Genomic DNA, 18,486 nt, shown 5'->3' on the forward strand with positions numbered 1-18,486 from the left:
TTTACAACTTTACAACTTTATAAGGTATGCCATCTACACAGCAATATTCTGTATTTAAAAAAACAAAGAAGACACTACTGTACTTTCTCTCCCTCATATGTGGTTTTTCTAGGAATGTAGCTACTATGTAAATCAAGGTATGTGAGCATTTATAAATGATGTATGGGAAAACTGTGTTCCACATGGCAGTGATAGGTTATGTGCTTAAGGCTAAATATATGTACAAGCTGAAGTTTTTTTGCAATGTCAAATGTAGTATGTATTGAGAGCAGCTGGATTAATGAACCCAGAATTTCGTTATGTGTTAACTAATAATCTTGTGTACTGTAGTAACTTTAAAGCATATGGAATCTACAAATATCCATTCCTCCTAAAAGATGACATGCTTCTCACTCCTTAGTTATAATGTCACTACTAAATGAGTAATTTTTCCCGTGGTTCTCTGGAACCCAAGGTTTGTGTGACATATGAACAGGGCTCAACAAATGTTAAGTTAGTTCCGGTCTGTCCTGTAAATTGTGCTTATGAGGAGTATGAACGTTTCACAGAAACTTATATGCAACATCCAGGATAATAATTTTGTAGTAGCCAACCATGATATTTCACTGATAACAGACAAACAGATGAATGTATTCATTAAGCCTCATATCTGAGCATCCCTAAAGGATTACTGTGAAAATGTTCTTATATCACTTTAAGTGCACACTGAACAAAAATGTATGCATACATGCACCCATCATGCAGTAGTATAGCTTTCACTTTGTGATGTATGCGGATGGTAGAAGGGGTACATAGAGAGAGTTTGTGGTGCCATCAGTGACCATTTTCCACGATGAGGTAATGAACTATATCTAGATTTGTAAAAGAGACACAAAGCACAACACAACAGGAAGAACAACCTGTCACTTGGAATACACATGGGCATAGAGGGGACCATACTTTAAAAAATTAATTGCCAAAGCCACAATAACAGAAGTACAGCAGTTGCCTTAAATAAAATTTTCAGCACCTGATGATGACCATGTTGGTTGAAACATGTAGTGAAAAACTTTTAAGAAGTTAAAAGTTATACCTATGATGTGCAAAACTTCTAGAGTGAATAACCTTTAATAAGTTTTATAGAAAGACATGTTGCACATGAAGCGGTGGAACCAGTTAACATTTCATATAAGTGATGTGCAGCAAGATGCTACAATATAATATTACTATCTAGATGGTAGCCAGTAGGATAATTAGGTCACTGTTTTAGTGAACTGCTTTGAAAGTTTATTTGGATTACATTGAACCCGAGCACTGATCTCTGCAGGAATACCCAACATAGAGAGGAAGTTACTGACTTGGGAACATTGAAATTGGGTCAAAAAGTAAGGAACTTTAAAGCAATTTCATTATTTTATAGTTTTGACTTTTAAAAACTTTCCCTTTGTAGTGTGAGCCTGGGCTTGGAGCTTCTGTGATGTACAACTTGCTGTACAATAAGCCCCAGAAACTGATGCTTTTGGCGGGTTGCAGTACTGTCTGTACTACAGTTGCTGAAGCTGCCAAGATGTGGAATTTGGTTGTGGTGAGATATGCAATTAACCTTCTAACCCAAAATATGTTTTGGTAGTGATTCACTTTTCATGTCATTTGCACCTTTCTTTCACACTTGTTGATGCAGTGCCAGTCAAACCATTTCACTAATTCCCTCATTTTGAATCTCAGATGCATGAGATTGAAGGTTCTCAAGATGGTGAATATGAAGAGTACTATCACCTTGGATCTGACACTATGTAGCCTGGTAGAAATTGAACTTCTACATGATTATATGGAGTAATAAGTCAGAAGATGGTACTCCTCTTGGACAAGTTAGCAAGCAGTTAGATCTCACTAGAAACTGATGTTGCACTGTAATAACACAGCTGGTTTTGTAAAACCATAGGAAATACATGGTGTTCAGTGGTATATGGAGTCTTGTTTACAGCTGCTCAGAGAATTTTCTACCAGGATCATTATTAATTAATTGATTCCCAGTTGAAATGTGTTCTGTGATGCCAGATTCATTAATTTTTATGCAGTACATGAATAAATATAGGCAGTCAAACTACTATGGCCTTTTCTGATGGTAAATATAGTACTTTTTCATTGTAAATCTTACAAAACGTCTTGAATTATTCAGCCTTAATAGTGAGCATTACGTTTCTCATAATTGTGACTGTGAAGACTGCTGTTCTCTGAGATGTGATGCCATGTAGTCTGGTAGATTGTTACCAACATTTCAGAGGAACCTGCTGCCTCTATCTGCCACAAGTAAATGAAGATGCAGACAGCAGGTTTCTGTTAGTAGAAGTCTACCAGACTACATGATGCCACATACCAGAAGACGGTAATCTTCCTCTGTAGTGCTAATTCAGTTCTTTAGTATTACAATTTAATTGTAAGGTTGAAAAGGGAAGACATTATTTAAATGTTAATGTTAATGTTAATTGTTGTGGTGTTTACCTCTGTACAAGATACCGAAGCATTTAAACATAAAAACTAACCAGTTTGAATATCTTACAAACAGTTATGTTATGGTGCAAGCTCTCCAGCCCTGTCAGATCGAAACCGTTTCCCAACTCTCTTTCGAACACATCCATCTGCTACAGTGCATAACCCAACACGCATCAAGTTGATGGAGAAATTTGGTTGGTCACGTGTTGCTATTTTGCAGCAGGCAGAAGAAGTTTTCATATCTGTAAGTGGTAATTGCTGCATTGGAATGGCAATGTAATGATGTCATAGTATGTTAAATCACAGAAATACCAGACTTAGTTGTAAAAATAATATCCTGCAGTGTGGTAGGTAAGTACCAATGATCTGGAGGAATCTGCTACCCTCATCTCCAGGGATGAAGGAAGCGAGCTGAGTCAGCAAGTTGGGGGTGAGAGCAGATACACAGTTGCTAGAGGCAAATTGTATGGAATGGGGAACAAAGTAGGAGCATAAAGGAAGAAGGTGGGGAAAGGGGAAGAGGAGGCACTGAAAAGGACAGTTTTAAAGGGCTCTTCTAAGAACTAAGTTAGAAAAATCAAGTCACTTGGAAGTAGCCTTCCTCAGTTCATTCTAGAAGTGAGATGCTACTGTGATTTGTCCAGGGAGTGGCAGTCTGCTCTGTCCATGTTGGTGGGATGGAGCTATGAAGATAGTGGGAGTGGAAGTATTGTCACAGTATTAAAGTATCAAAACTCCACCCTCATCCAACAGGCTGGTCAAATGGTAATGTTCTGGACTTTTATTGAGGGGATGATACCTTTTGGGACACTTAGGTATAGATAGATAGGTAATATTAAAATGGTTATTAACCATTTCCATGCTGAGTTTCATTCGACTAGTTCAGAATACAGAATTGTCGAAGCACATATATACATCTCTGGAACCAATTTAACAGCCCCACTTAATCTAACGTAATCTAACTTTGCCTGTTGCAGTCTAGCTTATGAAAGTACAACCATGTATATCCATAGCACCTGAGGAGGACTGATTCATCCAACTGAGGATGGAGTCAAATTGCAGGATTTTTCATACACAGTAATCAACTTCTGCTTTCTATACAAGGTGGAGAATTTCTTGATGAACTGAGATTATCTGTAAGCTCCTCATGGAATTGGTTAATATAACATGACCAGAAGTATTGCAGCATGATAAAAATTGTAAGAAACATCTTCAGTTAAGAAAGGCATAGTGAGTGCTGGGTATACAGAAACTCAGTTTGCAAACATGTACATGCATTTGCTTACAGACAGTTGAAGACCTTGAAGCTCGATGTAAAGAGACTGGAATAGAGATTGTGACACGACAGAGCTTCTTGAGTGACCCCACAGATGCTGTACGCAATCTGCGGCGTCAGGATGCCCGGATCATAGTTGGTTTGTTCTATGTGGTAGCAGCTCGGAGAGTGCTGTGTGAGATGTATAAGCAGAATCTCTATGGAAAGTCTCATGTATGGTTCTTTATAGGTGAGAATTCTGTCTGTAACGTGTTATGAAATGAGTAATTGTCTTTATTTATATGAAGCATGCTGTAGAAAGCAAACTCCTGTCTATGAAGTCTTTTAACATTTTCAGTTTTGAATTGTGTGGTAATCTTAATGATATTTCACAGCAATGTTATGCAAAACATCAGTTCTGTATACAGCATTAACCTGTAATAGTTCTTTTCCTGGCCATTTTATTTTACATAATTTTAGTAGGTTCAGCCCCTGTTTAGATAAGTTTAGAGGTTTCTTATTTATTTATTTGTATTTTATTTTTTAGTTCTATCAGGGTTCATTTTAGACCAGTACTTAATTTTGCTTCTTTTTTTAGTGAAGATGGGAAATAGATATTTAGCTCTGTGAAGTTGAAGGGGTTTTCAGCTCCTGGGTTTTTCACATCTTGCTTTTTCTTTAAACTCTCACAGGAAAGATTTTTCAGCACTGTATTTTACTTTACTTTTACAGTGTATCACATGTTTCAAACTTTAGTGATGGTGCAGGTAAAACTTGGTATCTTCTTAATTTTGACATCAGATGGAGGTGAATGGTCAGTTTCTTGCTCCAAGCACCTTAACATAAGGAAGGATCTCAAAGAATCCAGAAGGCTGAATGGGCCATGGAGGTCACCTGGGTGCTGTGACAAAGGGGAAAATCCCAGTAATATAAGGAATTGGCCTGCAGTTACCCAGCTCTACAGAGAATAAATTTTAGTTACAATGACAATGTTAAAATACAAATTTCTCAAAATATGACAATCTCAGTGGAGATGTTAATCCTATGACATTTTTGGACCTACTGATGCATTGAAACTGTAAGAATTGTAGAATCTCTTGTATCTGAAGGTCAGTTCTAAGTCAAATGTTAATTTTGTTCATTCAGCACTTTTTGTTTGTAAGTAATGTCTTTATGCTGTGTTTGTATATACCAGGGTGGTATGAAGACAATTGGTTTGAAGTGAATTTAGAAAAAGAGGAAGTTGGCTGTACGAAGGATCAAATGAGAATTGCTGCTGAAGGTCATTTGACAACTGAAGCTCTGATGTGGAACCAAAACAATCAGCGAACAATATCTGGCAAGGTAATAACTGGTGTGATAGTGTTCTGATCAGTGTTCATCATACTTCCTTTAGAATATTGTCAGAATTCAGGGGTTTGCATAATTATAGACAGGGTATGTATTGGTGAATTAAATTTATTGACCACTTGTATACATCACTCAGAACTACACTTTGCAGAACACTGGTACACACAGACTAGTGTCCTCAGTCTATTACAGTCTCCACTAGCCGTTTCCTAGATTTAACACTGAAGATTCTTCACCTTCCCACGCTCAGATACTCTTGTCACAGCTGCCCATGCAGAACTCTTGTCAACTGATAACTCAACTAACTGGGTCCCAGGCTGGTGGCCATTTCATACCACCCTCCTAGTCTTCTCTTTACAGACTGACTTTCAACTGACAACTCACAACTGAACTATAGTGCCAGGTGTCTTCGGATAAATCTTCGGGATGGACTACACAGAAAAAACAGCCTCCAACAATCCTTCTATTGTTGTTATGGGCAGTTGCCTAGCAATAGACTGGATATTGTTTCCACAAGAATGTATTTACTTACTGTTTCTTAAACATGTGTTTGTTTAGCCACCTATTGCATAACAATGGCTGTACTCATCCATTTCAAGGTCTGTGCCCAGCAATGGGGCTATAGTCAACAATATTATGACAGGTTAAGCAGAATAGTTCTACTTATCAGCTGTTATAGCTTCAAATATATTTAATGATTTCAGTTAAATTATTATAAAGTTAGGGAAAACGTTTTATGATTGACTCTGTGACTGGAAAGCTTTAATCATGTTTCTTGCCTTATGTAGTAGAGTGTAGTCAAATTAAAGGCGCCATTCTGTGCCTAACATGCTAAAATGTAACACAGAAAGGACATATTTCTTATCTAAAATGTTTTCATATAATAATGTATCTTCATTTTCCTCTTAAGCCATGATAATTAACCTTCTCATATCTCTCTGTATATAAAATTGAAATGCAATAAATAGTGAAATAACCTTGAGTGAACAGGTTGGTGACACTTGCTGGGTTTTTGCTGTAAAGCTACAGGGTGTACCACCTGCTGGTCTTGAATGCCAGTGCCAAATACAGACTGCAATAACAGATGGTGTTGCTAATGTTGATTGTTTGGAATGTTACAAGTACATACATTACTCAAGGCTAATGCATAAATCATCTTTTTGCCAGTGGCTGTAGGCATGCACATTTGCACTTGGGAATTACATTGTATGTGCATGTGTATATATACACATACACGCACACGCACACACCCATGCTGTCTCTCTCTTGCTCCCTCTCCCACCATTAATCTCCTGTTATGCTGTCATTTTAAAAGCCATTGCAGTGTATGTTGGCAAGATCTAAATATTCACATCTGGGAATATGGAATAAAGAACAGTTGTAGCAGGCATGGCAATTGTCTTGCAGACATCTGAGGATTTTCGACTGCGCTTGAATGAGGTGCTGCGCCAGGCGGGGTATGACATAGACAACATGCGCTACCCTGAAGGTTACCAAGAGGCTCCGCTGGCATATGATGCTGTGTGGGCTGTTGCCCTGGGTGAGGCATGTGCATGCCTCCCCACAATTGTTATTGTTTCATTTTTATACTGTTATGTTTAATTACTGTTGCACCATGTTCTTTAATTTTCATTTAAATTTTAACTGCCATGCTGGATATTATTTTCCCACCTATGAGATGTAAATTATGCACATTGACAATTAATGTATAGTGTGGTCTTATAACTGAATTTCGAATAAAATTTAAAATGATGTGAAAATATTCTTAGGGTGTGTCTCTTTATATATATATATATATTGTGACATGTTGCGCTATGCAGGACACTCCTCCCCCCCCCGCCAGCGGTGACGTAACACCATCAGAGCACTGTCGTTACTAGGGAAATAGGCAAGTCAACACTCCTTCCCCTACCCCGCTAGCGGTGACATGACCAAGGGATGCCGCAGTTGCTATGCAGCCGTAAACAACTCCCGACAGCGTTGCTAGGCTGTTGGCAAACACGGCGTCAGACAACAGTGGTGCCTATTACGTAACTGTTTTCTGTGTTGTCCGTAACGGGGCTAAATAAGGTGCAGTGAAGACTATTCAAGAGTTATGAGAGTTACGAGTTACGAGTTGGCCAGGGAAGAGTATGCAGTCTAGTATCTGTAATACTGCAGATAGCAGTAGCTGTGGGATTGTAAACTGTGTGATTGTATGAGCGAGTGTGAAATAAAATTTTCTATATCCAATATGGCGTGAAGTTATTTGTCGCGTTATACACCCAACACGTGACAATTTTGTGTCAGAAGTGGGATTGGACTTACACACGTGATCAACAAGATTCGAACTCAAGACACATGACAATATTGTAACGTGTTTTGCCACTGAAGACGCCGTTCAGATTGTTAATTGGTTTATTTAACAACCTACAAATCGTAACTACAATTAATTATGACACAGCTGCGGGTTTACCCAATTTATAAACCCTACACAATAATCTAGCCACTCTCTTCAGTAGTCTTCACGTATTTATAACTCGGGAGCTATACAAGTCTCTCCCAATATAACTGTACTACAGCACACAATCTTGAAGTCACACAATAAGTCTTCACTCGCTGACTCCTCAGTTATCGCACACTATCAAATCTTCTAACCACGCGTCTGGTTCTTCTTTCCGCGACTGTTGCCATAATCCAACTGTCTGCAGCAGCATTTTAACTGTCTTCGGCAGCTGCTGCATTTTAACTGTCTTCTTAGGCAGTCCAGTTCTCTTATAAACCCTCAGCCAGACAATGGAAAGCACCTCACTTCCCTGTTGCCTAGTCGCCATGTTTACAGGTGTTGCTGGGAACGGCATCGAGAGTTGTTTATTGCTGCATAGCAACCATGGCATTCCCCGCTACATCACTGTTGTCACCTGCCATGTCACACTGAGAAGTGCTACCACAGCACCACGTGGGAGGGGGCAGAGTGCTGGCTGGCCCGTCACCGTAGCAGCGGCAGCTCTGTTACGCCACTGCCACCGCTGGCAGGGGAGGGGGCATCCTGCATAGTGCAACTACATCACAGTATATATATATATATTTCACAATCGGGCACAGTATTCCTCTGATTAGGTGTATATGGTTAATTATCTGTGCATGCCTTTTTCAGTTTGTGGTTTTCCATGCATATTTTATTTAGTTTGCAGTCTATCCTTGTACATTGTTTTTGATTTTATACAAAGTTTATAAAACTGTGCATTGTTGTTTGCACATGAACTTGTGAACCAAGCTTTGAACCCTTCTTGCTATGTATATACCAGTGTGTTTTATCACATCTTCCAGCTTGTTGGGAAATTCAGTGAGTTGCAGGAGGAATAGATCAGAATCTGCCAAGTTACCTATATCACTACAGTTTTCTCCTGTTGCATTTGTAATTACTAAAACTAATCCATATACTACTGCGAATAGGTTGTGATGAAATCTGTGTTCTTCAGTTATTCGTATTTCATGCACTTTCCAATGTTGATACTACATAATTTGGTTTAAATTCTCACCTTCAGTCAATACTGGACCTAGTATATATAAAAATAGATGATTGTTATTTGAGATCTTTTTTATACCTGAAAATTCCAAACTTGTTTCACACTGCCTGTACAAGTTTTGTGATGGTAGGTATCAAAGTATTTCAGCTAGAAACATGAATGTTAGCATAAGAAGAATTAAGTTTTTGGAACAGCTGTTTATGTATTGAAAATACTAACATTACAGCAACTAAAACATTACTATCAGAATTTTTAGTCTAGTTCCATCAATTTTCTTTAGTTTAAAAACATCTGTTATTATCCAATCTTATTAAATATGGCCCCATCTCTGCTACACATAGATTGTAGCCCATGCCTACAGTGAACCATGCTCTTTGATGAAATGAAGTTGGATAGTTTTGTTGTATTATATGATTGTAATTCCATTAAATTTATGTCTTGTCACAGAGAATAATTTCAAACAGTTGCTCTGATTCATTTTATTGTGATACACTTTGTTTCCAGCATTCAACAAAACCATGGAACGGTTACATAAACATGGAAAAAGTCTGAAAAATTTTACTTACACAGATAAAGAGACAGCAGATGGCATTTACTCAGCCATTAACAGCACACAATTCCTTGGTGTCTCTGTAAGTGTAATGATATTTGGTGCAAAAATTTTTTATGTCACCTTGATTGCAATAGAAAAACTACTTAGCTAAGTGTTTATGGTATAAAAATTAATTTTAATGTGGAGGACATACAGGAGTACATTTTGTTTATACTGTTTAACATTCATTGGCTTAAAAAAATGTTACATATGAAATCTGTAGAGCTCATTGAGATTAGATCTTATCGGTTATTTTACGAGAGATTGGTTGGTCGGACATAACATTAAAGGTAAAATTGCATTTGTGCCTGAAGACCATTTAATGAAGACATATGTAGGATTGAAGGTAGAATTTCATACATTTTTAACTGCAATGCTAGGTGAAGGTGAGTGATCACTTCTGTGCTCTGCCATGATAAGTTTGTGTTTATATGTGTATCAGAGCATAGTCTAATGTAAGGCCATGCCATAGCTCAAGCAGTTAGTCACTGGCTTCCCACCGCGACAGCCAAGGTTCAATCCTGAGTCTGGTCAAGTGGGATTTGTGGTGGACAGAATGGCGCTGGGGCGGGTTTTCTCCGAGTACTTCGGTTTCCTCTGCCAATCTTCATTCCACCAAATTCTCCATCATCATAATCACCCAGGGCAGGTACAGTAGGCCAATCAGTGGCCGCCGTGCCAAGCGGATCCAGTTGGACTCCACCCCCCACTAAGCGAAAAATAGTCTAATGTAAATTAGTGCGTTTATTTGCACTTTGTACTATAGTTTATACACGTTTTTGTGTTTCATGTGATGATGCAGTAAAATCCCCCATTTAAGATTTCTTTGGGGATCATTGGATTTTAACTGAGGGAAATCTTAAATGGAGGAAATTTTAACACAAAAAGTATTGAGTATGGATTGTTGAAACTGAATAGTAATGAGGAAAAACTTTGAATGATGGAATATTAAATGTGAATTCCTCTGTGTCTGTTTCAGGGGTATGTAGCATTCAGTTCACAAGGGGATCGTATAGCGCTGACACAAATTGAACAGATTATTAATGGAACATATGTGAAGCTTGGTTATTATGATACACAGAGTGATAACCTAACGTGGCTGGGCAAGGAGAAGTGGAGTGGTGAGTTTTAGCTACATTAATATTTTCAGTAGAAGTATTTCTCAGAAGGCAAGACACTGGCTTGTACTCCTCAAACTTTATTTAAAGGAAGTGATATTAACAAGTAACTTCTATTGCAGCTGTGTAGTGAACTACCATATATATACATTTTACTTCACATTATTTCACAATATGAGGTGTGATTAAAAAATTTCAAATTAGCTCCAATGTAATATTATCGTAGGAAGTACAGAGTTTTTCTTCTAAATGAAGGTAGAATGTAATCTTGTGAATCTTTTTTCTTTTTTGTGTGTGTATGTGGTTTATTTTATGATTTGTCAGTATCTCAGATTGCGTAACATCAAATGGTAAGGTGGTGACTGTGATTAATGCACTGGAAAGGTTTGGAAGGAAGTGGTTGTGGCCTAATTGAGGTACTGTCCTGGGATTTTCCTGAAGGGACTGAGGAAGGCCATAAAAGATCTCAGTCAGGTTAGATGGTGTCCTGGCTGAGATTCAAACCAACTACCTCCAGATACAAGTGCAGAGTATTACTGCTGCACCAACCTGCTAGAATATTTGTTGTTACTTTCACAACTGTGGCAGTAAGTTAGAACCATCATGTTGTAAATAAGAGCTGAATGCTTGTAGTTTTGGTATATCAATACAGTTACTAACTTTTTGGACATTATCCATCATATTGGTTTTAAATAGTTGGTTGAACTGTTTTCTTATAGGAGGAAAAGTGCCACAGGATCGAACCATTGTGCGTCAAGTTTTGCGCACAGTCTCTCTGCCCCTCTTCATCTGTATGTGGACCATTTCATGCATAGGTATTATGGCTGCCATTGCACTCATTGTGTTCAACATATGGTACCGCCATAGAAGGTTTGTTTTTCTGAAGACTGTATTTTCATATAAAATAATTTGATTGCTTGTACAGCATGCAGATTTCATGTTGTTTGCTGTGTTTACGAACTCGGTGTAGCACTGCATTGTCATTCTGGTAGTGCTCAGCACAAAACAGCTTAATTTTCCTGTATATGATGTCTCTCTTTTAGTCTTATACAACTTGATTAGTACAGTTTTAAGATTTTTCAGTTTCAAAGAATTCCATGATGATTTGGTGTTCACATCTACCACAAGAATTTGTTTGTTGTCTTGTTTCTCTTATTTTTTGGATTTGTCTGTTAAGAATAACAGTAACGAATCAAAATCCCCTACATTTGTTCAGGTTGAAAATATTACATATGATGAAAAGAAAACGAAATGATAGTTCGTTCAGCATTCAGATAGATGTAATTTGTACTTTTCAACATACATTATACCTACTAGATTGTAGGCTTGTGTTCTGAGGCATATTCTGCTTATATTGTAAGTAGGACTGAAGCCCACTGCAGGTTCTTAATTACTTCTGTGTAGATTTGGAGTCAATGTGTAATGGTTATGGGTTCAGTGCCATTCATGGAAGACTCTGTGGCTGTCATTTTACCCCAAACTGTCCTCCATACTTGAATTAGGATGCCTAGGTTTCGTGTATAGTAACTCTTAATGTTGTTGTCTTGAAAGTAAAAAAAAAAGTTAACGTTCTTGTAACAGAATATTACGTAATTGCTTTTATCATCATTCCTGAGCCAAGAATCGAGTTACCCAGTTCTGTTCCTGGATTTTTTTTATTGCTAGTGGGGTGGGACTAAGTCCCTTGTACTGCGGCCACTCCTGGCCTATTGTACCAGCCCCAGATGATAGGTGAGTGTGATTGTGGAGCAATTGGTGGAATGAAGATTGACAGGGGAAACCGAACTACTTGGAGAAAACGTGCCCCAGCACCACTTTGTCCACCACAAATCCCACTTGACCAGACCCGGGCTCGAACCCGGGCTGCCACAGTGGAAAGCCAGCGACTAACCGCTTCAGCTATGGCACGGCCCTTCCTGAATGTTTAGCGTGTGTTCTGTAATCTGTACCAATTTGTCTGCATCAGCACTCCATTTCGCTGTTCATGATGTGGTGTCAGTACTTGACAAGAATCATGAGAGTGATCAGAACTTTAGGACCATTAGTTCCATAGGCTGGACTGCTCTCCTGGTCATATTGGGGTAGCATGTTACTGAGAACTGACCAACTGATGGTACTCTTGTTTTCCAACATAAAAATTATGTACAGTTCTGCTGCTTATTTTGGCTGAATGCATAAGAGAAGGGAGTGCTGTGAAGGCAGGTCTGAGGTCTCACTGTACTCCTTGGTCATTGCACCACTGTGGCATCTGAACCACAAATTGGTTTAGGCAGTGGAATATTTTACATGTTTACACATACAGACCTTACATATCTGAAATGCACTGCAAATAATAACTGTATGCTATTCTGCTAATCCACAAGGTTTAATTGATATTACTATAATTAATATATTGTTATGGCTATATTTTATACCAGAACACTAAAATTTAATATTTGGGAGGGGGGTTAGCATTGTCTTTTAATTTGGAACTGCTTAATTTCAGGGTGATACAGTCATCTCATCCCGTGTGCAACACCATCATGTTACTGGGTGTTTGCACTTGTTTGTGGTCAGTATTCCTGCTAGGATTAGATGGCCAATTTGTGAGTCCCCATGTGTATCCTGTGGTATGCCAGGCACGTGCGTGGCTTCTCTGTATTGGCTTCACTTTGGCATATGGGGCCATGTTCAGCAAAGTGTGGCGTGTTCATCGCCTTACTACCAAGGCCAAGTCAGAAGTCAAGGTTTGTATCCTTGTACCAAACTTATTGTAAGAGGCTTGCAGGATTGCTTCACATAAGAAACTTTTGCTAAAATAACTGGTAGGTACCCACACTAAATGAGATTGTGTTTAATTTTGTTCTGTGGTGTTTCTTATGCAGTATTTGCATAAAGTGAATACAATGAATGCATAACGGGAGTCTTATGTCTGTCTGCATGTTTTATTTGAACAGTTTTCGGTGAAATTTAATATTGGGCAGCCTACATAAAAAGTTATCAGGCAAATTTAGCCTGTTTTATATCAGTTGAAAATAATCTGCATGTTACACTAAACTCAGATTGAAAATTTCCCTGTAATTTTTCTTGAAAATAGCTCATCATATATGAAACTGATACATGATATAAATTATAGAATCTATTAAGGGACAGAACCTATAAACCAAAATGAAAGCATCCTTATCTCCTTTAAAATTTTGATTGGATTAAGTAAGATTCTCTATTTCTTTTCACTGTCATAATACATTTTTACCATCCCATGTTCCTGTATGTCATCCTAGCATCAGCAGAGTTCATGTTTATTATAGCTGTAATTCTTTGTTTGTTAAATGCCCAGATATGTGAATTTAACATTGTTACTATTTTCTTAATGTATTTCTGGAGTACATCAATGGAATTTTGTTTTTTTAAATTTTAATTCACTTTGGTAGGCATCTGAATATGTGAATTTAATATGCTTGCTTGAGTATTGGGTGTACTTGTTCATAGCTTCAATCACCAAATAAATGACACCAGCACTTAAGAATTATCTTAAACTAACTTCAAAAACATTTTTGGTGGTGTAAAGGTTATACTGCCATGACTAGGTTACCAGAGCTGTGTGTGATAAAAGGATAAATCATTTGAAACTGAGGTTGGTAGTGAAGTAAGAGAGATGTTAGGAAATGCATCCTACAAATCTTATGCTGTTAATGTCATGATTAGGTAATGTAAATTTATGATCCAAGAATGAAATTCAGTTTAGCATATGGGCTAACATGTTGGACTTGTCCATAGATTTTCAGATCAGATTTTGGCCAAGTCAAATTATTATTGCTTTCGCTTATAAGTGATTGTTGTCTTCGTTGTTATTTTGGAAGAAGTTATTACTTAGGCCATAAAACAGATTTTGTTTACTTAAAATTTATCAAACAATGTAAAGCGTCACACTGTCATCATGTTTATAGGTGTTAGCTTACAAAGAGTATTTGATACATAGTATATAAATATGTTTATTATATGTCTCTTCATATTAAATTTCACATGTCCAGTTGATTATTAGTTATAGCCATCAAACCTAAAGCCAAATGCAGTATCATGCAACCTCCATTTGTTATTTTACATTCTACAGAGAAATTTCATTAATGAATGGTGCATATCTCTGGACAGCTTATTGCCATACACAATTTCAGGACCCTGCAGTAAGTGGTGTTAGTGTTGTTCTAATTCAATAGTTTGTGCATCTGTTATATTGCAATTATTGGTTGTACGAAATTAAAAAGTATGATGTTGTTATGATCTCTAATGGTGTAATGTCCATACCAAGTTTCATGAAAATTGATGGCCTGGTTCGAATTTGACATTGGTGGGACACACACACACACACACACACAGAGACAGCATAGAGATCTGAAAACCATACTTCTTTCCCGTAAGGGAGGAAAGTATGCTAGAAGTAAAACTGGAATGTGTCTGATTGTCTCTTTGATTTGTCACTGCAGAAAGTAGAACCTTGGAAATTGTATCTCATGGTGACTGGCTTCCTGCTGGTAGACATTGTTATACTCTTAACCTGGCAGTTGTATGATCCACTGCAGCGCCGTATAGAAGTGTTTCCGTTGGAAGATCCAGTGTCAACTGAAGATGATATCAAGATTCGGCCTGAACTTGAACACTGTGAAAGTGAAAATAACAATGTTTGGTTAGGTAAGACAGAGATGATATTGTCATCCCTGTATTCATTCATTATTAAGATCCCTGATGATACAAGAAGTAGAAGTATTAAGATAATGATTCTGTAAGGAGTTGGAAAGGAAGTGGTCATAGTCAGTTTGAAGAATCTGTCCCAGGTGGATTCATCAATTCCTAATTACATTGTTTCAATTGTGAGTATGTGAGGTTCTTCCAACAGTGACTAAAGATTATAGTCTCTTGGGACGTGATGATGAGTAGGATGATAAAGTTTTCAGGCTTTGCTGCTTTGTAATAATTCATGCTAGGAACATGAAATGGAAGAGAAGTTGAAACTTTACATACATATATGTTGCAGTGAAGGGAGCAGAGCTTGCATCATTAGCAAAATCTAATAAAGTACAGTTAAAAAATAAGAGGGAAATTTCCATCATCATTCACTGATGCATGGCCAGTAAGGATTAATTTGAGCAATTCATATTTAAATGAAGCCTGCATTTTATAATATTTTTTAAAATCTTCTGGGTCATACATATTTATTATACAGTGTGTCCCCAAAGTCCTGTCGGGGTTTTGAAAAATTGTGGCACGCAAACAAATTGATCTAGCCACATGAGGTTTATGGCAGATCATAGTGAAACTATGGAAGTTTTTTACTGACCTCAGTAGACCTTGATGTGGGCTCCCTTGATAGCACGGAGAACACCAAGACGATATTCGAGCTCTTAGCATGTTCTGTGGAGCATGTCCACTGCAATAGCCAAGATCGCATTCCTGATACAGATCATCAAGTCTGTTAACTGGTGTTCAGAACACACTGCTCTTGACATAACCCCACATAACCCCATCTCTGCCGATCCATCTTCCTGGAAATGTCCTGTCTAGGAACATGGATTTTTTCTTGTGAGGTTATGTCAAGAGCAGTGTGTTCAATTTGTTTGTGCGCCACAATTTTTCAAAACCCCGACAGAACTTTGTGGACACACTGTATATCAGTATACTTACAGTATGAAGCTACTTCTTGTAGAGTGTCCTGCTCAAAATGTCATTGCAGCGATAGCTGCATGATGCCTCACAGTAACAGAGCTTGTCATCATTAACAAAATGGTACTTAAGAGTCCCACACTGGATGTACGTCCACTAAAGGTTAATTTTCATGCACTACATTTAATGTAAATACATGTTTTATAATACTTTTATATATCCTTGCAGGTGTTATGTATGGCTACAAAGGACTTGTGTTGGTGTTCGGTTTGTTCCTGGCTTACGAAACTAGAAGCATCAAAGTGAAGCAGATCAATGATTCACGCTATGTGGGAATGTCCATCTATAATGTGGTAGTTCTCTGCCTCATTACAGCACCAGTCACCATGGTTATTGCTTCCCAGCAAGATGCTAGCTTTGCATTTGTTGCACTTGCTGTCATTTTCTGCTGTTTCCTCAGTATGGCACTCATCTTTGTTCCTAAGGTATAGTACCATAAATTGAAAGCCTAAGTTGAAGCATGTACTGTGTAAGCTGCAGGAAGTACATGAAGGGTCTCAATTTAAGTACTGGGTTTGGAAATTTGTACTAATCTAAGGAGTAAATGTACATCTAAGACACAATAATGCAACTAAAATATTACACAAAAAAAACTTTTAAGTTTTAACAAAATAATCACACAGTAGCTGGACAGATCATATTCTGCACACCTCCTTGCTCTTCAGTAATGCATTTGGCCCCGTAGTCTGCAAATACCCTGATTCTATTAGAATAAAATATAGTCATTCTGTAAGATTACATCATGTACTATGTTCGTAATTTATCCAGATGTTGTAACTTCCACTTACAAAACAGAAGTAAATGCATTCAGAGGAGAAGAGTCTATAAGAGCAAAAATTGTTGTAAATAATAAAATATTTGAACATGTATGAAATTTTGATTATTTAGACTGTAGTTTAGGTCTGAGAGAGACAGTGATATTATTATAAAACTAATAGGTTTTAACAGTTCTGTGCAAGTATAAAACGCACTCCGCTAGGGAAATGTCAAAAGTAAACCTTGGTAAAGTTCTGTAAAATAATGGTCATGCCTGTATTTTATATGGATGTGAATTATGGAAAGATCAATTGCTGCTTGATTGGCTTCCTCTTTGATCCTGAATATGGAGACAATACATTCCTCTGAAATGTTGGTGAACTTTTGCTGACCCACTTAGCATCACTCCCCAGTTGACGCTACTCTCTCTAGTCACCAATGTGAGAACTTTAATCCAGAAAGGAACATGTCTGGAACGTGCTGTGGTATACATCTTTCCTCACTTCTGTTCATACTTAAGCATGGTAAATAAATTAGATTCTTCATTATATTGCTGCATGGTGTATAATATCTGTGGCCCTTGCTGACTGGTTATATTATTTATGCAGGTGATTGAAGTGATACGCCATCCACGAGACAAGATCGAATCGAAGTACAACCCCGATGTAGGAATGACCAAAGAAGATGAAGAACGGTATCAGAAGCTAGTGGCTGAAAATGAGGAACTCCAGAAACTCATATCAGCAGTAAGATTGTTGACATTTTATTCTCTATTTATAATGAAAGTTCTGAAATGTCCACATAAATTTATTTAAGGAAATTATAGATTGTAATCCTATGTGATAATGTGTATTAAGTTTGATCTATACATATAGGTTACTGACTTCTGAGGCTAGATTAGTATTGGCTGTACATGGTTGAATTGTCTGGGACATCCCAGTCCATTACTTTTTTTTATGACACTTATATGGTGTGCCAAGCTAACTCCTTCAATATGGGTTGAACAGTGAGGGTTTGATTCACAGCAGGGACAGAGATAGGGGTCCGGAGATTGGGACTAGCTCTATCTATTGGACCCAACTGAGTATGTTTTACCTGAGAGGACGGCGACAGAATCCAGTCTCTGAAACGTTGTGTTTTGAAAAATAAACAGGACAGTTTTTAGACAGTAGGATGATGGATAATGTCCAAAAAACATATACATAGGTCGTACTGAAAATCATGAGCAACTTTTTTTTGCATGCAACCTGGGAACAGCAGACGAAAGAGAGTACGGTGGTAGGTGGAACCAGCTGTTGTGTTAACCTTGAGTGTCTTGTGACATCAATAGCTTGCATCACGTGACCAGTATCACTCCTAACAAAATGGCCGACAATGATATGTCATTTCACCAGCGTGCTGTCATCGAATTTCTTGTGAAAGAGGAAATCCGTGCTGCAGAAATTCACCAGAGACTTCAGCGTGCTTATGGAAATGTGTGCGAGCAGTGTTCGAAGGTGGGTGAAACATTCTAAAGATGGGAACACCAGCATCAAAGATGAGCCTCAGAGTGGTCGTCCTCGTACAGCCTTAACTGAACGCAACAAGGAAAGAGTGGATGAGATCATTCAAGATGTCAGGAGTGTGACTGTGGACACAATAGGCCAGAAACTTGGAATAGGGCACAGTACAGTACAGGAGATGATTGAAAGCTTGGCCTATAGGAAAGTTTGTGCTCATTGGGTCCAACGGTTATTGAGG

General features: G+C 37.9%; 1 protein-coding gene across 2 annotated transcripts in view; it reads left to right on the plus strand.

Moving 5' to 3' along the window:
* Window positions 1-18,486, plus strand: part of LOC111870625 (gamma-aminobutyric acid type B receptor subunit 1) — a 52,020-nt gene that overhangs the window by 7,211 nt on the left and 26,323 nt on the right. For both annotated transcript variants that reach the window (XM_023863070.2, XM_033753934.1), the window contains exons 4-15: window positions 1,430-1,564; window positions 2,546-2,716; window positions 3,761-3,977; window positions 4,923-5,071; window positions 6,485-6,617; window positions 9,091-9,218; window positions 10,158-10,299; window positions 11,016-11,166; window positions 12,782-13,022; window positions 14,757-14,961; window positions 16,159-16,415; window positions 17,355-17,492. In XM_023863070.2, the coding sequence (XP_023718838.1) occupies window positions 1,430-1,564; window positions 2,546-2,716; window positions 3,761-3,977; window positions 4,923-5,071; window positions 6,485-6,617; window positions 9,091-9,218; window positions 10,158-10,299; window positions 11,016-11,166; window positions 12,782-13,022; window positions 14,757-14,961; window positions 16,159-16,415; window positions 17,355-17,492 (2,067 nt within the window). The remainder of the gene's footprint in view (window positions 1-1,429; window positions 1,565-2,545; window positions 2,717-3,760; window positions 3,978-4,922; window positions 5,072-6,484; window positions 6,618-9,090; window positions 9,219-10,157; window positions 10,300-11,015; window positions 11,167-12,781; window positions 13,023-14,756; window positions 14,962-16,158; window positions 16,416-17,354; window positions 17,493-18,486) is intronic.

The sequence above is a fragment of the Cryptotermes secundus genome, unplaced genomic scaffold, assembly GCF_002891405.2.
Source record: "Cryptotermes secundus unplaced genomic scaffold, Csec_1.0 scaffold529, whole genome shotgun sequence".
NCBI lineage: Eukaryota > Metazoa > Arthropoda > Insecta > Blattodea > Kalotermitidae > Cryptotermes > Cryptotermes secundus.